Source organism: Haplochromis burtoni, unplaced genomic scaffold, assembly GCF_018398535.1.
Source record: "Haplochromis burtoni strain Fernald_Lab_line unplaced genomic scaffold, NCSU_Asbu1 Contig_59, whole genome shotgun sequence".
Taxonomy (NCBI): domain Eukaryota; kingdom Metazoa; phylum Chordata; class Actinopteri; order Cichliformes; family Cichlidae; genus Haplochromis; species Haplochromis burtoni.
This window is the reverse complement of record NW_024582420.1, coordinates 2,374,572-2,397,727: the sequence shown is the minus strand read 5'-3', so window position 1 is coordinate 2,397,727 and position 23,156 is coordinate 2,374,572. Positions and strand designations below refer to the sequence as shown.

Genomic DNA, 23,156 nt, shown 5'->3' with positions numbered 1-23,156 from the left:
GTCTCTAAATATCTAAAAAAAACATTTTATACTGGAAGGCCTTACTATTCATTGCTGGAACTGTCTTGCGGCAACAAACACATAAAAGGTGAGAAAATATCTCCTAATGGACACATGTACAGTTCTCACAATGGAACTTCTGTTCCGTTTATCCCGGGAGCGAGGAGCTTCAGATATTTCGGCTTAAATGGAAAACTGTCTGTTCGAGTACATCTTCTCTAAATGGACAAGCCCCGCGATTGTTGAATTTAATTTATGGCTTATGCATTCTTTTGGGGTCAATTCCCCTGACCCCCGGAGAAAGTTAAGGAAGAGCAAATTCCCAGGCTGCACGGCTTCAAGAAACTCCGAGGTTTCGGACAGGAAGAAAAAAAAAAAGATTAGTGGGGGTCTGATAACTTCAGGCAACAAAGGTTCTGGATGCACGAGGGTATAATGAGACATAAGCGGAAGGTTCAAATAAACTTGTCTACCTCACATGTGGACAGGAACCTACCGGGGCGCACGTCACTGTCAATGAACGGTACCGCTCTGTGGACAGAAGGGAAACTGCCACCAGCAGAACAAAGTTACAGGGCGCTGTAAACACGCACAGAACACCGCAACCAACCATCAAACATTTAATAGCTGATTAAGAATCAACACTCGGCAACGATAGATAGTTGAAACGTTATCGGTGGCAGCGGTCGGGGTTGGTCTAAGCGCTGCAGATTGCACCGTGCAGCCTGAGTCCGCCCGCACGCTCCCCGCTGCTGAAAGGGAGAAGAAAAAGAAGATGATTTTAAAGCTCCGAGCGATGAATCGGGCTGCCGCAGAGTTTACTTGTGATAAAGTTCAGTTAAACGCGCTTTTTACGAATTACGAGGTCACCAGAGCCACTTCCAACCAGCACTTCACGCGTCACTCTCGTCTCGCGTGTAGACTTGGCTTGTTTGAGGTGAAAGCGACGCACCAGACAGTCTCAGTGATTAAAGTTTGACAGTCATTCTCCAGTCTCAAAATGTACCGACTCGAGAAAGCTTTGCACACAGTTTACTTTGTAAAAAAATAAAATATAAAGCAATAATAGTAGTTTTAAAGCAAAACGCGCGCAAGGTTGTGTGATCGCTCGCGCTGACAGCGCGCTCGCCTTTAAGGAATCAGCAATTAAACACAAGGTGGAAATATAAGGAGAAGGAGGCATGTTGGAAAAGTAGAGAAAACGTGTTGTTTACCTTGTTGGTGTGAGCCGTGCTGATGATTGCCTACTTTTGCGTCCTTCCCCGTGCGCAAAGAACAGCAACTAGTCTCGGCTATACTTTACTGAAAATGATCACCGAGCTATCTGTTGAGCGAAAACTTAAGTCTGCTCACTCGGGGCCATAGGAGGGGATCCCGTCCACTCTCTGTGAAGTTCAGTTGTACAAAACTACAAGTACCTTTGTTAACCGTCTATCTGGTCTTTATCTCCCTCTCTCACACACTCAGACAAGAGAAGACGATGCTGTCAATCTTGGCAATCAATGCGCGCAGCCATGTCGCAAGTATTCAAAGCATTTCCCGTCGTGCAACATCAGAAAGTGAGTGGCCAGGGCATTGATCTGAGGAAGGCAAAGAGGCAGGACTCCCCCTCCTCCTCCCAGACAAGAGATACGGGAGAGAGAGAGAGAGCGAGAGAGAGAGAGAGAGAGCGAGAGAGAGAGGTGGCGAAATAAAAGTGGAGACAGGGAGGATGGCTGTTAGCTTACTGCCCGCTTTTAGTAAGTTTAATAAGCTTACTTAAATTAACGCCACTTACAAGCTACACAACAACTGAAAAGTTAAGGGCGACCTTTCCACCCCAGAGTTTTTCTTCAGTGACACTTTTTTTTCATTTGTCTCGTTAGGAAACGAGTAATTCAGCGACCCCTCCCACTTCAGTCAAAGTTTATTATAATTATTACTATTGTTTCTTAAGAGGAAAATGCGGTCATCTGTGAGTATAGGTGACGAGATCAGGTGAGCGATAGGCTGTTTTATTTTTATTTACTTAAGTTTTGTGATACAACAGCATGTATTTGTGTGAATTACATCACCGTTTAAAATATAGCAGCATTAGATTCGGTGTTCTTTATAGTTTGTCACGGTGTCCTATACGCCTAATTTTCATTTTCACACCATCCAGAAGGTTGCAGCTTCTTCTTCCTCTTCAGATTATTTCTAATTTAATTGATTGAGTCTCACATTATGCATTTTTGATTTTTTTGTGTAGATTTTAAAAAATATATTATTTATTTATTTCATCATACGCGCATTTCTTGCCAGTCAATTAAGTACATGCAAGTATTGTCACGATATATACTTACTGGAACACAAGTGAATTATTACATTTTATAAAAACGTGTCAAAAAATAAAAGACTTGTCGGTGACTGTCTTACTGTTTAAATTTACACACTTATTTCAGAATTTTGATATACATGTATATATTATTTTGTAAATAATTAAAAACAAACACACACAAATTTATATATTGACCAGTAACGTTAGAAAATAATGGAAAATTGTTCGAAGCGTTACGTTTAAGTTTTACTTTCATAAACGACATTTTACTGTAGTTTTGGTGTATTTGTTCTTAAGTTTTAACACGGAAACTAAAAATAAAATAACCATTATGTACCATCAGTACGTTAACGCAGAGCTATTGATTAGCAGGTTAGACTGGATACAGCTGAAATACAAAACACCTCATTTTTTTAAACAGATTCAGCAAATGTAAGTTGACATCTGACATTACTCAAAAATCCAGCTACTGGGACCTTACAGGCAGACCCTCACTTGCAATAACAGAAGATTTTACTGAGAGGAATTTATCTGTCACGAACAGAGCATATGTTTTAGATAATCAGCTGGGTTTGGATGAGGCCCACAGCTATCATTCAAAAAAGGAATCTCGGTAGAAACGTGCACATATTAAAAAAATGTAATTTAATTTAAAAAGAGGAGAGAGAGATCTGACAACGTTGTAGCTTTGAAAAACATCAGCAACATTTTGTGACCAGCAGAAAATACAAATAATAATAATAATCATAATAATATTAATAAAAGGTAGAAGTCCGTTAGTTAACATACCATAAGTGTCACATAATAGAAATGAGAAAGTTACTTACAAAGACAGGAGACAGCAGGAGAAAATTCTGATTGTTAACTGCAGAATGACATGAGCTGAGCTGAAAGAAGGAGGGGAAGCAGAGGAAGAGAGAGAGAGTGACAGAGGAGAGAGAGGGGGGGGGGGTGAGAGGGAGGGAGAGACAGAGAGAGAGAGAACAACTTCGCGACAGATGCGAGTCCTGAGCGTCTCACTTTCCCTTTCTTGCTGTTCCAGGTGAAGCAAAACACACCAACACCACATCTACATCAAAGACCTTCAAAATGCTCCTGTGCGCGTTACAATGCACACACTGCATGCTTTTCTCCACTGAACTTCTACAACACTGATAGCCTGCAAGTTAAGTATTAACTTTTTTTTCCCCGGCAGTGTGCGAAATGTCAAAGTTTACATTTAGCTACGAATAAATAAAGAAAGACTTACCTTTAACACTGAAACTTTTCTACTGTCACACTTTTAACCTGAGCCCCTCTTCTAAAGCTATAACGATCTGATGCACATCACCAAATTTAATAAAAATCATACAGAGTAAAAAGCTTTGCACCATAAAATTGCATATGATCCTATAACAGTCTGACACCGTGTTTTTCCGGATGCATACATGATGATTCTGTGTTGTTCCTGCTGTTAGTGTACCTTCTTTAACGAGCGGAGTTTTTTCTTTCACCGCTTGCACTTGAACGTGTGTTGGATGTGTCTCATGCGCCACCTTTTGGTCACTGTGTGAAGCTCACCTGCAAGGAAAAAAAATCTCTTTAAAGAGAGACAATCAGTGCATTTAGGGAAAACACCTTTATTTTATTTATTGATCTTTGTTTTTCAAGTTGGACGTTCAATTTTTATTTGGTTAACATTGACCAAACGGCAATAAGGAGTGCAATGGCATTACCACTGGTTTCCATTGTTGCTGCTTCAAAAGTGACAGTGTGAGTAGGGTTAAAAGAAAAAAAAAGGGTGCAAAACAATATGAGTCATTACATTTGTTTAACGTGTATTTATTTCCAGACTTTGCTCTGTTCAGTGACAGATGATTGTGCAGCTGAACAGGTGCCCGCAAGTGCCAGATAGTTCTCTAAATACAAATATAGGCTATTTTTACAGAGGTGACTGTAATGGCTTCCTCTTTATAGCTCAGATGGTAGTGCGCGAAGCCTGTGTGAAGAGCAAAAGACAGTCCAACTTGTTGGGGGGTAAGGCAGACACATTTGCATACCCTGTGAGTCTTTGATGCATCTTGAAATTCAAGTCTAGCCCATAAATATTTGAAAAGGAGAGTGCATGAAAATCAACATTTTTGTTACATTAAATTAACATGTGTTCTTCTCCTGTTCTGCATGGTTAATTAGAGAACACCATTGAGTCAGTGAGTGAGGATTGGGGGGGGGCTGCTTTGATTACACTGCAACCAGAGGAGGTTTCAAAGGTGTGCAGCTGATTCATGCTTAGGAATACAGTCATTAGTATCTCAATGAGCAGCCAAAATTATCACAATTCCAAAGGAAGATTTTAAAAGTTCTACTTTAAACCATTTACTTTTCATTCTACAGCAGTTTAGGTGTCTGTCTCTGGACATGGGATCTCCTTTGACACATACAAGTTTGTTTTAACCCCATATTTATGAGCAGTGCACAGACAATAAGTGCTTGTTGCAGTTATACGTAGATACACAGCAATTTTAAGCACTTGTTTAATATCTACACCCATGACGGGTGTATAAATGGGTAATATTTGCTTGATAATGTAGTATATAGCCCTACTTTTAATAAAAAAAAAATCTAAACAGTGCCACCTTCATATAATCCTAATCCATCTTACATTTGGAAATGTGCAGGCAGAAATGTGCAGACACGCCTTTGCTTTTCATTTTTAATGCACTTTGCAAGTAGTTGTGCATGCAGGTTTGGTGGTCTAGGTAAAAAGTAAATGCTGGTAGTTCTGCTCAGCTGTTACTTCCATGACACTGGGCGCAGTAAGTGACTCCAAAATGTTGCAATAAATACAGTTTCTTAAGTTTCTTTTCTATCTATTAATACAGTTTATATTTTGTGTTCTATAAAAAATGTAAATGTATGAGAAACTGTAAGATTTTCAGTGACTAAGACCCTTACCTACCATTGGTTAGATGATCAGTTAAAAATGCCGACAAGGTTCAGCTGTAAGTGATCAGTGTCCGCCCAACCAACATAGCTTACTGAATGCCAGATATAGCAATTAACTCAAACACTATTTGCATACATGCAAATGATCTATCCCAACTGGACTTGCAACGTGGGATGCGCTGTTCTCATTAGTTGACCCAAATCTCTTACTTGTAACTCTGGATTTCATCAAAGTTTAGTCAGGATCTAATATTTCCTTTCAAGTTAACAGCGAACCCCTGATAAATCATGTCGAAATAAGGAGTGCAACATGCCAGTTCTAATGATGTAGTGATGAGCGACATCATCACGGTGCCTGTGCCAACAACGCTACAAATGTACACATACAACTCATGTATGATGGTCAGTGATGTGCGGTACTGTACATTTAAAGTGCTTCTGAACACGTTACCTGCACTGTCTTATTTGAGGTACAGTCAGAAATCCGGTTATGCAAGCGAGTATAACACAGATTACTCCGAAGAATTTAATTTTTCCACAGCTGTTATATCTTTCAGTAAAACACATTTTTCAAGCTGCAAAGTAAATGTCCTACCATTTTAATGCTGATAGACTTATTAAAAAAATTTAAATAGTGATATGTCATGATCTTTTTGTTACGTAGCTCTGAAGATCCAAGATGCACAGCATTCTCACTGAATGCAGTAAATTTCACTTATTTAAGTGTGTATGTGTACACGGAGCTGCTAGACTAAAGACGAGGCCCAGGGGCATTTGGTTCATTTGCAAAGTAATTGCTTTTATGTACAAAAAACTCATTCACTGTAGGTATTGTAAAAGCTTTCCGTTTAGGGAAACATGAGATTAATTCATTGTTTAGCGTAACACAGCACCTTTTCAACATTCACTTAATGATTCATGTTGGAGGAATTGTGTTGTCTATAATAGGCCAATAAAGAAATGCCTCAATACATAATAAACATTTGTACCTCTCTGATGATCCCATCGTTTTAAAAAAACATTAAAAAACTAACAAAGTGGCTTCAACATAAAACAATTCAAAAATAGGAATTGTTTTCTTTTTGGGGAAAGCTGGGCCAATGCGGTGCAGCATGAATGTTATTCAGCTTTCCCTCTATTCTTTGTATAGCGTGCACACACGTTGGGAAGAATATTCAGTGATTCCTAGCTCTTCAATTATTCAACAAATTCCATTTCTTACATATTAAAAAATGTACCGTATGTGGAACTTGAAAATGATAAAACAGCATAAAATACTATTTTGAAATCAAAGCACCTATTGCATGGGCTTTCTTGGTTTTGTATTTGTACAATTGGACTACAATCCGGATCCCCACAGTGTGCAAAGGAGGCACCAGCTGGGTTTTCCACTGTAGCCTAATTCTTATTCACTGTAACAATAATATTTATGTGATTGAAATAGGTATCACTGGGAATCGCAGGCGGATTTCTCCTTTCTTCTTCATGTCACAGGAAAACTATGAATATGTTACAAATGCATTGTGCGCTGTAGTGAAGAACACAGACCTGAGAACAAGGTCAGACTGCTCAGCGTGGTGTCAAGAGGCTCTCTCTCTTTCAAGCAAAGGCCTTTAAAAAAAAAAAGCAACAAAAAGTCAAAGCCTTAACCTAATCAATGTCATCTGAAGAGCACTGTAAACACTTGCGCGAGGCTCTTTTATGCTTGGATTTTAAGTGAGACATTTTATTTTCTTGTATAAAAGCTACTCTCTAGCAAACATTTCTGTCAGGACGCTGAGCAGCGGTTTTTCTTCTTGTGGAAAAAAAAAATCACTTCTGAAGCCAGTAAGTATTTAGTAAAGGATTAATGCGGGAGGCCTTGATTGCGTTTAACAGAACAGGACCCAATTAGCATAATAGGCCCTCTTTCATTCTCTTTGAAGTCCAGAGCATAGAATAACAAATGTATATGAACCGCCAGCCAAACGTCAATACATGGAAATGCCACAATCCTCGGTGGAGGGTCTTGGGTGAATTTTTTGCAAGAGGAGGGGAAAACATCCCATCTTATTGCAAAATAAGCAGAACAGTGGATGTGATTGGTCTTCTAGCCACCAGGGCCAGCGTGCTCTGTGGGGCCCTGATCCTGGAGGATCAAGATGGAAGCAGAAAGGATGTAGCTGCTGGAGGGTGGGGTGGGTAGGCGGGGGGTGCATCCCCTCTCTCTCTCAGGTGTTTTTAAAGCACACTGTGATGCGGATGAGTAAAAGTAATTACTCTCCAATTAAAGATAAAGATGTCACTTGGGAGGGAGCTGCAACACAAAGGCTCGCCATGCAGAGGAGGGCGAGGGCAAAGTGTGCGCATCACATCCTACAGCTGCAGCGGGACGAGTCATGATAAATGTAACGTGATAAATATTTGTGCTGGAAACTGCAGTACTTGGTAATAACGGCGCAGTTGAGCTTTCCATTTAAAAACATATTCTCTGCATTATTTTTCCTTTTGAATCCGAAGTTCAACACATGCATTTCTCAGAGGTTTCTTTTACAATTGCAATGGAGACGTAGTTCATGATTTAAAGATATGAATTCTGTACTTCAGAATCCAGAGTTATTAGTATCCACCTTCTTGGTTGAAAATACACGGAATTAAAAATGCCCTTTTGAGATGGAAAAAGCTTTGAACTTAAGAAACATTTCAAGAAGCCTCTCTCTTTCTTTTTTTGTATTGGAAGTTCACCTCCTTTGAGCATGCCATAGTTTGGTTCCCTTTTCAAATAATAGAATGAAGTTTAATAGGTCACGGCAATCAATGTGAAGGTTCAAAGAGAATCTTGGAGCGATGCAGATATATTTTGTAATTTCCCTTTGTACATGATTTGAATAAAGATACAGTCAATAAACGGCATCAGTGAAATCAAATAAAGACCAAAGGCTCCTGTAGGTTAAAAGCTAAAGTCACAAAATGTGTTCGGTTCCTGCCGTTTGAGGTTCTCAAACGGGGGGAGAATAAACTGTCCATCACTGCAAGAACTTTTTTTAAGGTACCTCTTTCACATGTCAAAGGTAAAATCAGGTCTGAACTAGTTGTGGAGGAATACCAACATCCCACAGGAAACATCAGCTAAAACAACTTTAGTGTCTTCAGAGATGCTCTCTCTCTCTCTTGTACAGTGTGGCAGCTACTGTACAGAAGACTTTACAGCCATATTACAGCTTTGCCCCTGGTATTTCTGCAGTGGGCTGATTTGTTTGGGTGAACACACCACTGAGTTTTGATATTTGGTGTAACATCAAAAGGCGATGCCAGCTGTGCCACAAAGACCTGCGCCACTAATGCGGCAAGGGAAATGTTTCATAAGTCGTTTGCACTCATAAGCTCCAGATAATGTTGCGAGAAAAAAAGGATGGGGACACTGATGCACTTTCTCGTACTCAGCGGGAGTCTGCTTGAAAGTGCTGAAATGCTCTGTTTGGATTCAGGACACTGAATTCTGCACTAACCTACTGCGCTATTCTCCGCAGAGGCACAATCGAACATCACAGGGGCCCACTGTGTCAGGGTGCCTTAGCCTACTCTAGCAGACATTTGGGTATTTGTTATGTCTGGAGAAGTCGAGCGAAAACCGCGGTAGAGTTTTAAAGTTCCCTTGAAAAAAAACAAAAGATTTTTACATGTTTTTGTATGTAGTCTGAAGCTTGAGGCCATTGTACGTGGTGCTCGACTCATTCGAGCCAACCTCGCAGAAATAAAATCAATGAAATGAACACATGTGCGACAAAGCAAATGTTGTGTTAATAACTTTAATATTCACATTTTTTTTTTATAAACTTTCATTGCTCGACCTTCTCAAGTCACACAAAAAATATGTTCGAGGTTATTTTCATCCCGATGTAAGCAAAAATAAAATTTATTTTGGCAAGCCTAAAGGGGACTGGCAGTGCTACAAGTACATACATATGAGATTTCAAGTGGTTTGGTTTAAGAATATTATCTGAGTGTTGACAAAAATACTATCATCGTGACGCATTTAGTACCTTCTCGCTCTTCACATTCCATTTGAGTTTTCCAGTTGCGATCACACTGCAAGAAGCAATTCAGTCGTGTCTTGAAAATATGATACAGTGCACAGTTAAAAGTGCGATAACTTGTAGAAAATGTCATTTTACTATTATGAGATTAACATTTTTTTTTTAGACATTTCCATATTTGATAAGCACAGCCGCACCCACAGCGAAGTCCTCAGGTTTTCTATAGAAAGTTGCTTTCAGGAGCTTTGAAACACCTCAGTTAGTTGTTGCTGCATACATCTCAGAGAGCAAGTTCAAGGCGTCGCTACCGTTTTTCTGTTGCTGCATATAAAAATGTCCCGAATCAAACAAAAATCCTCTTTGCTTTGAAAACCCAGTGGATTGTTGTCAGTGTGAAATAGCACCTCAGTGTCCAGAAATTGCTTGAGCTGGGAAGTGATGAGAGAGAGGAAAAAGTAAGCACAAGGAAAGTAAATATCATAAACACAATAAAAACAAAAAACTACAAAATTGGATAAAGTAACAGTGTGTTTCAGTTTTTTATGTTGGGGTGGGGTTACTTAACAGTCCCTTCTTAAAAAGTAGCTTTGTAAAGATATAACATACCTGCACATTATTAAAGGGCAGTTAGAGGCCAATCATTAAAGGTATTATCAGACAGCGATAATAACAGGGCTTTCACCGCGGTGCATGCATAACTTCATGCTGCCCAACATGCAGATTAAAACTAACATGCAAAATGTTACATGCGAGGGGTTTTTGTGAAGAAACAAGTGCCGTGCATGTAATATTCTTAACTTTCACAACCCGACTGCGCATTAAAGCTCACCTCCGAAAGCAAACCCAGAATATAAAGAAAGCATGCAGCGACATGAGTAGATAGTATCTCACATCCACATTGTGCAGTTCTGAAAAGAAACTATTCCACGCTTTCAGAGCCACATGAATGCTGCATTGCTCTGCAAGTTAAAGTTCATATACGTGTTTGTTATTGCGAGTGTTCGTTTACTGTTTTGGGATCTGATTATTTTACGTGCGTCTATTTGTCAAAAGACGGCTGATATGGTTAGTACAGGAAAAATAACTTTAAACAGGAAATAGCATTAAAATATCTGTGGCATCAAGTACTGGGTGATGGACAGAAGTTTTTTGTTTTTTTTTAATAAAGCAGTGAAATGACACGAGCTTTATTTGTGCATTTACAGTAACAACAGTGATATGTAGATTTTCTTCTGCCAGGCTACAGATGGGGAGCTAATTGGTGCTGAGGAATGCAGCTGTGCTGACTGCTGAACTGTCAAGGTGCTAAATCAAAAGGTGTCTCTTTTGTTAATTATACACAATGCTACAAACAGTCGTGTTCGTTTGAGCCCTTTCTTTGCACAGCCATCCATAAATATTTTGGCAGTGGTACAAAAAAAAATTTACACACAATTATCACAGTGGGATGAGCAGACTGCCTGCAGATGTTTGTTTTGATTATAATGGGAGCAGAGGCAGGGCTTCCCTAACCTAGAGGAGATGTGTTTCCGACAATCACGACGGCGCGGTGAGCATGCGGCGAGGTGCGAAGCACGCAAGAACACCTTGTTTTGGGGGAATTAGCAAGAAGCATTAGCACCGCAAAGCGTGCACTTAGGCCTTACTTCATGTTTCTGACTAGACAAATGTGTAGTGAATTCCGTTGTTCAGAGGAGAAGGAGGCGCCAGAGAAACGGGAGGAAGAGGAGGAGGTGGAGGAGGGGGTGGGGGAGGAGGTGTTAGGACGTTAACCTGCGGAGGAACTATGGAGAGAGGGCAAGGGGGGGGGGGGGGGGAGAAGGAACATTTGTTGTTAGAAGCCAAAAGAGTGAAATAGTTTCATATTCATGTTTTCCTGAAAAGAAATATAAGCATGAAACTTTTTAACTGTACTTACAGTTTCTATGTTGTGCATCTATTACACTCGGGATGGGAAATATGGATTAGTCCAATAACACTACTTATGGTTTTTTATTGTATTGGTCTTCTTAAATGTTAAAAAGATTTTTCGATAAAATTGGATCAGTTTTGGGGAAAATTTTAGTCATTTCAAACAGCACTTAAACAAATTAATAGTGCATTTTTTAAACAATAGTGAATACATGCATGTATATATACATATACATATCACCCAACTTCAATAGCAATGAAGTATACTAAAGAAATCTGAAAATGTAGATGTAAATGCAAATGTAAAAAAATGTTTTTTAATAGGTCATCATAACGTGATTAGGACTGGTTAATATTCATTTTTAATTAATCTGCTTATATACAAAAAAACAAGAGGCACTGAACAAGAAGATAACTTTGTAGCTCATTAATCATTTCCCTGTACAAAATTACAGATTTGACGAGATCCAATGAATACAAAGAATTTTAAGAAATCCAACAATGAAAACATCTTTGCAATAAATACCACACGTATGTGATATTGCAGTGACGGATATTCCTGCTTTTATGCTGGAGTTACTGATGTCTCTCATGCATAATACTATGGAAAAGACTCTTCTTTTAATTCAAGGATTTGAAAGTGCACCAACATACCTCACTTTAACACCAAAGGAAGAGAAAGTCATTGATTCAGTCTCCACTGACAAGATGCCACCAGTTATATTCTCTGGCATTTCTCTATGCTGGAAATAATGTTATAATTGTTGACTTTGCTTCACTGTGCATATTAAACTTCCTCACACGCTGACAGCTTGAGTCTTACCGTGTGTGACAGATATATATGTGTGTGCATAGGTGTGTGTGTGTGTGCGTGCGAGGCAGGCAGACTGACAATCTGCTGCAGCTACAGTGAAAATTAACTCGCCTGTCTGCTGTAGAGTATGAAAGAGATGAGATGTGGGCGCAGTGTCTTTTATGCAGGTTCAGAGCTACGTTCAAAGCGGCAGCAACAGTATGCAGATGTGGAGTAGAGTTTGACTGGGTCATTGATCAGATCACAAAATGGCCTCATCAAGCGATTCCTCCCCAGCCTAAAAGATCCTACATGGATTGCAATTAGAGACTATCTTAGATCCTAGTAAGGAATAACGCTCACTTATTAGGAAATGAACAGCCTTATTGCTTGACTCTGCACCTTACGCCCCACCTCATCAATCCAGAATTCTTGAAAGACTGCTTCCCTCTCTCTTTATCCCTTCTTCAACAAAAATATGTCAATATGATCCCAGAAGGAATTCCACTCAAGCCGTCAGCTTGAGTGGAATTATTATTTTTTTTCAGCATTTTTTTTTTTTTGCAATGATTTTTCACACTCACGGTTCAAATAGGCAGATAATGGTTTCAAATTAGATGAGAGACCAACCTGCAACAAGTTTGCTCTTGAGCGAAGCCTCTGAGGCGAGAGCGTAGGACATGGTGATGATCCGCTCCTGTTCCTGCAGAGCTGAGTCGAGCGCCACTGGCACCTCTTCTGGCTTCTCCGCAGACACCGCTGGTGCTAGGTTTTGCACACTGTAAAAGAAAAGAATGAAAGCAACAAATGAACAAAAATCTCACACACCATAGAAATGTGGAAGGACCCTAGAGGGAGGTCAGAAAGAAGCCTGAGATATACCAAACTGTCCAAAAATCTTGGACACCCCTCATTTCTTTATATTTTGCTAGGAATATAAGCAATAGGTGCTGTGACCTAATCAAACATGATTTTATGAATGAAGATATTCAAAGCTCCTGCTTGGATGTCGGTTGACTTTTGTCCTATTCCCTAGATCACTGCTTCAGTAAAGTTGAAGCTCTGTGGAGGCCAATCCATGACTGATGATGCCATCAGTCATCAATCATGCTTTTACTGCACTGACAGTGTGTTTGGGATCACTGTCATGCTCAAAAATAAAGAAATTACAAATCAGATGCTTTCCAGATGATAGTACATGGTGAATCAAATTCTGATGGTTCTTTTCTGATTGACATTTCCATCTAATTGAATAAAATCCTCACTAACACTGGCTGAAATACAGCTTCACATCATGACAGAGCCTCCACTGTGTTTTACACGCACTCACTTTTGTAAATCTCAAAGTTTGTACCTTGCATATGGTGGAGTAGGATGTGAAACAAAAATTTCAAATTTGAATCAATCTCCCTATAATACCTGTTGTTTCTGGGTTTCAGTCCAGTTCTTGTGTAACTTGGCATACCTCAGTCTTTTCTTCCTCTTTCCCTTCCTTAGGAATGAAGTCCTGATGGATTGAAAGGACATATGCATCTCTCCTGTGTCAGGTATTTGATGGATTTTTTTCCCTTTTTCTTAACGGTATGACTTTCAGATACTGTTATTCTGCTGTAGATAGCTTTTTAGTTCTGACAAAGCATCTTAAATGTTTTAAGGACACTCTGTGCAACATGCATGATATGCATACCTTGGCTAATAATTCTTTGGGAATTACCTTGTTGGTACAAGAACACTTTTTTATGACACTCAGACTGTGTTATCTGTGGCATTTTTGCAGATTCTATTAAATAAATGAGAATAAATTAGGCTGCTAGTAACAAAGCACCTAAAGATACAATTTAAAAATGTGTCTTCCAAAGTTGTTATGTGTAGAAACAAAACTGAATAATACCTTGAGTTAGGTTGCTTTAAAAAAATATTCGATTCATATACATCAGTGTTAAATGGCCTAACAAAAAACACATCCTTTTACAAATGGTGAGGTACAAAGACTTCACTGAAAATGAGTAAAAACGCAGCCAGTCTGTAAAGAAAAACTTTGAAAGAAAGGCTGTTTGTTGCTCAAGATCCTTAAAAAATTACAAGAAAGCCTGAATCCTAGGGTCCAAAATATAAAGAAATTAGGGGTGACTCAATGCTTTTTTTTTACAGTCCTATAGTCCAGAATCTTCAGGGCCTTGAAACTGATTGCATTTGCTTGACTAGTAGTATGGAAAAACTACTCTCCTAAAACATCAGAGTTGAGTAACACTCCAATGTAACTTCAGGGTTTATTTAGTTACACTTCATCTACCTGGACTTTGCCAAGATGCTTTTGATACGCTCCACCTTACGATGACGCTCCTCCACTTCTTGAGGACTGAGTGGCTCCTCAGGCTCCGAGTCCACGTAGCGCTCTGGAATCGACACTTTCTGAGGTTTGGACAGCTAGAACACAGATGCGGCGTGTGAATTAAGATGTTTGCCAATTTATTGTGATCTCTACTGTGAGGTCAAAAATGATATACGAGTTCACTACGCAAGTTGAAGATTTGTAATCCTGAAAATGATCAAATAAGCATAGGACAAACTGTAATAAAATATGGAGACTAAATATGCAGAGATGTGCCCTGAAGTATCTTTAAAATGCTATTTTCATTTTAGTACAGGCAGAAAGTTTCAGCACTTGTATAGCTTCACACAATGACGTTTATCTGTCGCATACTAATGCATACTTTATACCGCCAGCATCCAGCCTATAGCTCATTTCTTCAATACCTATGTAGAAACAGTGCTGCAATACTTTCTGATGCTTTTTCCATAATTTCAGCAGCAAGTTTGTCAGCCAGTCTAATCAGGCTGCCTCAGGACAGCATTGTGTAGGAAATTATTAATTATGTGCCACGTTTGCTGGTGCAGGTGCTGTTTATCTGTTGCTCATTTTAACATATTCTTTAAACATGATAAAACCTTTCAGTATATGCCTTTTAGGGATTCATCAAAATATCAGTGGAACATCAGTATCGACCAGTATTGACTTCTACCAGCCAATCAGCAAAAAAAGACGAGTGACATTTATTGATTGGAAATCTGTTGTGTCCCATTTGATACAGTTAGGTATTTTTAAAATCAAGTTTATTTTATTTTCCTCAAAAATTGGAGAGAAATACCGAGAAAAAGTAAACAAACAGAAAAAAAATGTCATCTGAGAATTTAAAGATCAGCAGCACAATCCACGAAATCCAATCCATGAGAATATTAAAAAAAGGGCTTGGTTGTGGCGCCTCCCATCATTTTAAATATTCCTTCTGTAAATATTTCTTTTTATTCACTTTCAGTATTCATTTTATAAAAGAAAAACTCCTTTTTGGGGTGAGTAGCCTCCTTTTTAACGTTCAGTGCACTGTTTTCCCCCTTTCATGTTATTCCTATGTTGACATTTTTCCTAGTCAGCTGTATTTCTTATTTTTAAAAAATGAAAAAAAAATACCTCTTTGTTAAGGTCCAGGTCATAGTCCAGAGGTTCCAGGTCAACCTCATGGGTGGGAGGGGGGGTTGTGGCCATGGAGCGGAAGGTCAGCCATTCATCCGAATGCGAGCGGGGTCTCTCTTTGTGCTCGGGAGGTCTTTCCTCCCCCTGGACACTCCTAACTCCCTGAGCCTCCTCCCCCTGAACCGCCCTCTCGAGTAACTGCAGGTCAAACTCCTGCTCTCTCTTCCACTGGACAACGCACACAGGAAAAATGTAGACTGTGAAACAAAGGACAGGGTGCTGCCACCAAGTTTTCTTGACTAAAAGAAAAAGTGAAACTTCTTTCACTTGCCTTCGTGGTTATATTCATGGCACACATGCTCGTCCTATTCCTAACATGATATTAAAGATTGCAGAGGGTTTTTACTTGCAATGTACAATGTCCAAATGTGTGTGTGTGTGTGTGTGTGTGTGTGTGTGTGTGTGTGTGTGTGTGTGTACAAGTGTGAAAAGGTAAAAAAAAAGAGGGCACATGCATAAATGAGTATGCATGCTGATATGAAAGATCTCAAAACACAGCATGCTAGAACTCTACAAGTGTGACAAGAACACAGCACTTCACTCAAACTGATGACAAATTCAACAAACATAAGAAAGTTATACATGTTTACAGAAAAAAATGCAATAAATTAAAAAAAAAACATGCCAATGACTTCTTTAGAAAATATTTTTTATTTTTTGCAGTCACATTTGTAAAAGGAAGGATTCCTCTAGCCAACAGTAATTAGCAGATAAAACACTGAGCACATGATGCAATCACCTAACTCACTGTATGTTGCGATATGTAATGTGCTGTTAGTATCAGTACATCAGCATTGTGCAGGAAAAGTGTTAAATGGGACAAGAGTTGGTCCCAATCTATAAAACATATGATTTCAGTTTTATCTTCATTTAAATTTAAAACAAACAAAAAAAAAATCAGGTGAGAAAAATGGTGCGATGACATTGACAAGAGTGGGCTTAAGAATGTAATGCTCAGTACGTAAATGTTTTGGTCAGTAGAATATAAGTAGGCACTTTCCTTCTCTCTGCCTCACACACACACACGCACACATGCAGACACACATATATGGACAGCAACAGCATGGACACATGGAAGAGCTGGCTTTAATATCTACACGAGGAGAGACAAGACGGCTGCTATGTGACAGCACAAAACACTTCAACGGGTTAGAAATCAATGTGGTAGGATAGTGTTGATGTGAAAGAAAAATGAACAGGTCAGTGAGGAAGGGTGAGAAGTGATGGATAAAGCAAAGTTAGAATCCATAGCAGAGAAAAGGGAGAAATGCAGTGACTGAGGTCATTAATATGTTATATGTTTTATAGCCAAGATCTCATCTTGTAAAGATTTTGAAAAAGAAAACAAAATCATTACTATTTAATGTAAATGTTATTATCTGCACCTCATAATGAACACTTAAACAGTTATATATGTGTGCTACTTTTAATGCTGCAGTTTGTTGTAGACCAGAAACGTATCTCCTTATCTGTATAGGTCTTTTTTACCGAAACGCATTTAGGACAAGCACACCAGAAAGGCACTTGGAGACCACATTCTCCTCCTAAGTCATAATATTTTTTTCTTAAAGGGATCCAAGTCTGCAACTCAACTGAATGGGTTCTTTAGGCCAAATGACTTTGGCGAAAAAGACCTACTGAAGCCTGAAAACAACACGTGCTGAATAAGCAGAGATAGAGCCACACAGTGAAATGCCATACCGCACTAACTTAATAGTTTAATATAAACTTGGTAACAAGAGAAGCAGAGACGAGACCCACTGCACTCAACACAGGCATGCATTACTGCTGTAGACCGCCACTCTCAGTTTGGTTGTCGTCGTGCGTGAGAGTGTGACGTGTGATGCTGCTCTAGTAACATACTGATCCCAAGTCTGCTGAAAGTGGGCGTGAGGATGACGTGCGTGACGACGAAGCGGCGTGGCGGTCTCCGTGACTCAGGGTGCGTTTGCGCTGGCGGACGAGAGCCTTCTGGTGCCTCTTCATCCTCTCCAGCTGCTCATCAGCACTCATCTTCCCCCTCTGCTGCTGCTGCGCCGGGTCCACAGCGTACAGACGCTCCAAGGCACTTTTTGGTCTCTCCTGAGACGAGTGGGAAGAGAGAAAGATGATAACAAGAGCAAACACATGGCAGACTTTAGACTGGTGGAAATATGACTAAAATAGCATTTTTTTAATTATACAGTGCTGTTAAATTGCTTTTAAAATGCTTGATTAAGTCTTATTAATATTATAAATGAATATAATCTGGGGTTGGAGTGACATGTGCACTCTGTTGTTACCCCCACCTTTATGCCCACTGCTGACGTTGCTCTTCGGAGGGTAACGTATGAGGAGATGCTCGAAGACTGATTTAACCTAAGTGAAGATCCGCCTGTTCCTGAGGGGAAGACCACAGATATTAGAAGTCTGTTCTCATCTTAAACAATATTCTAAAGCATTTTGGCGGGATGAACTGACTGTTGTCTATGTACCTCTGCTCGGTAATGTCTTGTAACCTCCGTCATGCCCAGGTGTTACAACACTAATGTGACTGGAGCCATCACCAGCTCCCATGAGTTCTGGATCACTCAGGAAAGGCCTGAGTTCCACCTGACATATACGAGTGGATTTAAATTAGAAACAACATGACATTAAAAATGCAAACACAGCAATACACACAAGCTCTGCGTACCTTGCCGTCCCCGTTTGTGTACTGCCCAGTCTCTCGGTCCCTTTTACGTTCGTCTGACTGACGTTTGAGGCCACGTACAGAGGTGTGTCTGATGACTGTTGTCTCCCGGGGCAAGGGAGGCACAGCGGGGGGATGCTCATCGGGACTGTAGAGCTGAGGTAGAGGAGGTCTGGGAGGCACATCTTCCTCATTCTGCGCACAGAATAAATGTGAACCACTGAAAACAACTGAAGAAGGACTCTAGCCTTGCAAGGACCCCGAATACCAAGATGAAGAGTTCCTGAGCAAGTAACTCTATAGACTGTAGAGCCTGATGACAGTGGCCATGACACAGATTACACAGTATACAGTCATAGAAATGCTGTTACACTTTGACTTCCATCACACATTGGTATAAACAAAGCAGGATTAATGACAAAGATAATACATTTCCAAAACGTTTAAACTTTGAAATACACATTAATTATTTTTCTGCACTTAATAATCCATCAATTTTCTTGACTGCTTATCCAGCTAGTGTCACTGCAGCTTATTCCAGCTGAGATTAGGTGAGGGAGGCAGTACACCTTGGACTCAGGGAACAGATTCAAAAAAATTAACCTAACCTAGAATTTTTTTTCGACTGTGGAAGGAAACCAGGGAAAACTGACCAAATCCACAGACTTCAAGCCTAAACCATAATACAAAGTTTGCATTTGGTCACAATTTGGTAAGCAGCAATTTTCAAAATTGTTATATGATTGCAACATAAGCACGTGGCAATTTTTCTTTAAGATTCCAGTAACACTACAGACAACACCTGTGATGTTATGCACAGTTTGGATAACTATAATTAGATTAAATATAATAGTTTTTAACAGTTTTGGAAATTTTGTCACAAATGTAATATATCTTAGTTTATCTTGTAATGTTGATTAAACGGGGCTCAGTGTTACTTTTATACATTTGTCTTGCACAATTTAAAAAGCAAATTGAGAAAATTACATCTTAGCTTATCTTACAACAAATTATTCAAAAACACCAAACACTGAGGTTACAGCCCTAACTGCATTTTTCTTGTTCCATTCCAGCTGGGCGTACTTGAATTGAATTGAAAGCCTTTATTGTCATTATACATAGTATAAGCTCTATAAAAGTGAACTGAATGTCATCTTCTTAACTCACTCAGTTTGTTTTATGCAAAGATGCATGAGCACCAGCAAAAATGTTTACTTACATTTATTACTTGGCTAATTAGTGGCCAAATAAGGTAAATATTCACTTTTTTTCTTGGACTTTTGGACATTATTTCACATTTCTCTATTTCCTGACACTTCATTCAGTTCATTGATCAACAGGGGTAAATAGACTCATTTTAAGGAAAGTGCTAATGGCTTGTTGAAAACCTCCAACTAGAAAAAAGGGAAGTTGAAAATCACAGACTGCAAAATGCACTTCTGTGTATTTAACCAACCAAAGCTGAACACACAATTGCAGAGAGCACATGATTAAACAAACCAACACAAACCAGCTTAAGTTTACTCACTTACCCACTTAGGCCCACTGATGACAGCTGTAGAATGGTGTAATGGCTGCTGGCTGAGGCTAGAGGAAAGGGTGGGGGTGTGGCTACTGGGACTGAGGTGGGGGCTGTGCTGCTGCTGCTGCTGCTGCTGCTGGGACAATCTCATCTCCATAGCAGACGCGCTCCCAGACACAGAAGGCACTGATGACACTGACACCGAAGGCACAAATTTCCTCTCTGGGGAATATGATGCGCATGATCACATGACAATAATACACACATGCTGTAAAGACAGCACTTTTAGTTTCCTATGGGAAACATTCAAGGGATTGGTAACAAAAATATGACTGCAGGCTTTAATGAGAAGATACAGTCGCAGGTCCACAGCGATTTGCTTTGTAGACATGGAACCTATAGCGCTTGCCTCACCTGGGTTGGTAACAGAGGAGATGGTGACTTTGTAGTTGGCTTTACTGCTGCTGAGACCTGCGATAACATCCTCAATCCTCCAAAGCTCCTTTCTGATCTGGACCTTCTCTTGCTGCTCACATAGAAACACAGAACCACACACACACACAGACGCATACAGACACATTTTCATATTTTACAGATTTTAATTAGAATCCAACACACGATCCTCTGAACCAGTTCTTTGCTTTGTCTGAGTATATGACATCAGCAGTATTTAGCTCATTCCCATTCAAAGCGAGCGACTGCTTGTGGGAGTTAATTGAGATCACTGAGCCACAGACCTGAGAAAGATCACAGCGGCTCATCTGTCCCTGCAGGGCCGACTTCAGCCAGTCCACGTCCCTCTCAAGCTGGCTGTACTCATTCCATGCATTTTCCATCTCCTAAAGAACAAAACACATCACGCTCTGTGTTACAATGCCAAAAAAACAGTGTTCACACACTGTACTTAGCTTGTGAATAAAAAGCTGTTTTAGTGGCGTGTATGTGAGCTGCAGTTAAGACCAGGTGTGTTAAGTGGTGATTTTTATGATTTATCACTTCTTCTTTTTTTTTTAAATTGCAGTGTGCACTGACAGACTACAACCAATGCCTGGAAATGTCTTTAAGCCAAAGACACATTTGTTTGCTTTCATGTAATCTTGCGGTTTATTTGTGAATGTTCTTTTGAAACTTGTAATTTTCATTTCAACACTAAATATTTTGAATATCAGTGAACTTTTTGACCAAATATTTTTTTTTTCTGAGTGGCTGAGAAATCTACTCATTTCTTTGTAGCCGTAGGTTTGTCCCTAAGCACTCATTTTGATAGTGACAGTCATCCTGAAACATTGTGCCAGTTGCAGAAACCATAAAAAAGGAACAACTAAAAATAGAAGCGAACATCTTGTTTTCAACCAATAAAACATTTCTTTAGTAGCATGTGCTTACTGTAAGAGCCTGAGTAGTTTGATCCCTTACCTGCCAAAACATCAGTGTCAAATGTCAAAGCAAGGTTTTTCAAAAAACGGTACTAGCCGAAAACTCATTTTATCTCAAAAATGGTGTACAGGGTTTCCTTAAACAATGAGAGGAAATAAGTAGTAGAGAACAAAAGAAGAAGAAGTGGTAGGGCAAAAAAGACCTATCTATAGCAGATGAATAATATCTGAAAGCCGTGCTCTTAAGAAAATAATCTAGAAAACAAATCAAAGACCCGACACAGGACATGAAACATACATCTGGTCCTTCTGCTGTACCATCTCCTGTTCACTGAAGCCTGAAATGGTCTCACTGGAAGGGTAGCTGTCATTTGTTTTGCACGGCAATGATGCCAAACACACTGCGAGTGTAGCAAAAGCATACAGATATAAAAATCACACAAAAGAACACTATCGGTCACGGATTGGTCTCCCCAGAGCCCAGAAATCAACATTACTGAAAGACTGTGGGATCATCTGAACACGGAACGGAACAAAAGGGATCCAACAGCCAAAGAAGACCTTTGACCTTTGACCTATGTCCTTCAAGAAGAAAGATATCGTTCCTAAGAGAGTTCAGACTGTGTTGAACAGTGGTCATACCAAATATTGACTTTCAAAATTTTTAAAATTGTGCAAACTCTATATTTCCACATATGTACATGTTTGCACATGCTTCAATAAATCAGTGCACCTATTTCACATTTTCATAGGAGAATATGAAGAAATGAGAGTTGGATGAAAAAGTCTGAGCCAGTTTCACTGAAGAAGGAGGCTGTAGTTTTTGTCATAAGCACAATGGACTTGCAAATCCCGGGTCTTACTGTGGATACTTGAGATATTTCAGCCCTGATATGGACCACGTCCTCTTGTAGTAATTTCTGCTGATAGGCAATTTTCTCAGCATGAGCTGGCTGATCTCTGTAGTCCTCCATCTGCTGGTGGGAAACATCCAGCACAGATTCTAACTTGTCCTACACCAGGGGACGATAACATTGTCATAAACACGTAAGCCTTCATAGACCACACAAGAATACAAACAAATATATACAACTCAAACCTTGTCCTCTTTCAGAGTGCGTATCCGGGCCTCTAGCTCCTGTAGAATCTTGTCTTGTTCACACAGTCGACTTAATTTCACCTAAAAGAAAACATATTGAAACAGTGAGAATGGAGGAAAACTCAGTTCTTCCTATCGCTTCTGATAATACGGCAGAGTGTAGACAGAAAATAAAGAGATAAAACAGTGCCTGAGATTTTTAGATACGGCTTCTGTTTGCAACACCGTTAAACTTTTCCATTCTTGCCTTTGTTCAACTCTATTCCACAATGCACCCAGATAAGACAAATTGATCGTCTCAGTCTGTCAATACGGCTCATCTGTGTAAAAAGCTCAAAGGAATTCCTCTCATCGGTGCACTGCCAGATATCAAAAGCCTCTATACTATCTAGTTTGGGGGTGAGCTCTGGTAATACCCATTATGAGTAATCATAATCAAGAATCCATATTTTCAATTCACTTTTGGAGAAAGCCGTGTTTACAGAGAGTGACAGATTTGTTTTCCCAGAAATGGGTTATGTGTTTATGAAAACAACATAAGACTGCCTAGTTCACAGTCTTTCTCAAACAGTGTTTTTTTCTTCTCAGATCTATTTATCATTCTGTTCAATTAATAATTAAGCTGTTTTTATTTTCGCTGCCACATATTGTTGTTTTTAATTGCATGAAATATTCATTGTTCCGATAAATTTACTGGCAATTTCTTATAAATTGTTAAAGTGGAACAATGCTAATGATGAAAAGCCAGGACATCCATCTTATTTACCTCTATTCAGCAGAAAACAAAGAATGAGGAAAGCAGAATCTGGGAAATCAAACTGAAAAATTTAACAGCTCAACATCTAAAACTCCCATTACATGTATTTTTCCCTTTAAATTGCAGGGAGGAAAATAAAAGCTGTGGTCGATACTCTCAGGCCCTCACTGTGCTGCATGGATGGGTGTCCCCACAGTGTTGCAACGCAAATACGTTCCCTTCCCTCTACAGCCTCTGTTTACCACAACTTAAGAA

At 39.5% G+C, this 23,156-nt stretch overlaps 2 protein-coding genes across 16 annotated transcripts in view; both read right to left on the bottom strand.

The window, feature by feature from the left end:
- sox6 (SRY-box transcription factor 6) overlaps window positions 1-3,216 on the bottom strand; it is a 124,164-nt gene extending 120,948 nt beyond the window's left edge. For 3 of the 7 annotated variants that reach the window (XM_014336518.2, XM_014336519.2, XM_042221034.1), the window contains exon 1: window positions 1,215-1,640. The gene's annotated coding sequence lies outside the window, so the exon portion shown is untranslated. Of the gene's footprint in view, window positions 1-1,214; window positions 1,641-3,126 lie in introns of those variants that run through there. The other 4 variants (XM_005931451.3, XM_042221033.1, XM_014336517.2 and 1 more) reach the window with 3 other exon arrangements.
- A 5,780-nt stretch (window positions 3,217-8,996) lies between these two features.
- plekha7b (pleckstrin homology domain containing, family A member 7b) overlaps window positions 8,997-23,156 on the bottom strand; it is a 79,021-nt gene continuing 64,861 nt past the window's right edge. For all 9 annotated transcript variants that reach the window (XM_042221027.1, XM_042221026.1, XM_005931441.3 and 6 more), the window contains 14 exons: window positions 22,145-22,225; window positions 21,909-22,058; window positions 20,407-20,508; window positions 20,084-20,195; window positions 19,680-19,891; window positions 18,151-18,342; window positions 17,951-18,068; window positions 17,765-17,856; window positions 17,340-17,558; window positions 15,414-15,644; window positions 14,238-14,371; window positions 12,575-12,723; window positions 10,887-11,024; window positions 8,997-9,668 (listed from right to left, as the gene is read on the bottom strand). In XM_042221027.1, the coding sequence (XP_042076961.1) occupies window positions 10,900-11,024; window positions 12,575-12,723; window positions 14,238-14,371; window positions 15,414-15,644; window positions 17,340-17,558; window positions 17,765-17,856; window positions 17,951-18,068; window positions 18,151-18,342; window positions 19,680-19,891; window positions 20,084-20,195; window positions 20,407-20,508; window positions 21,909-22,058; window positions 22,145-22,225 (1,917 nt within the window). In that variant the 3' untranslated portion in view covers window positions 8,997-9,668; window positions 10,887-10,899. The remainder of the gene's footprint in view (window positions 9,669-10,886; window positions 11,025-12,574; window positions 12,724-14,237; window positions 14,372-15,413; window positions 15,645-17,339; window positions 17,559-17,764; window positions 17,857-17,950; window positions 18,069-18,150; window positions 18,343-19,679; window positions 19,892-20,083; window positions 20,196-20,406; window positions 20,509-21,908; window positions 22,059-22,144; window positions 22,226-23,156) is intronic.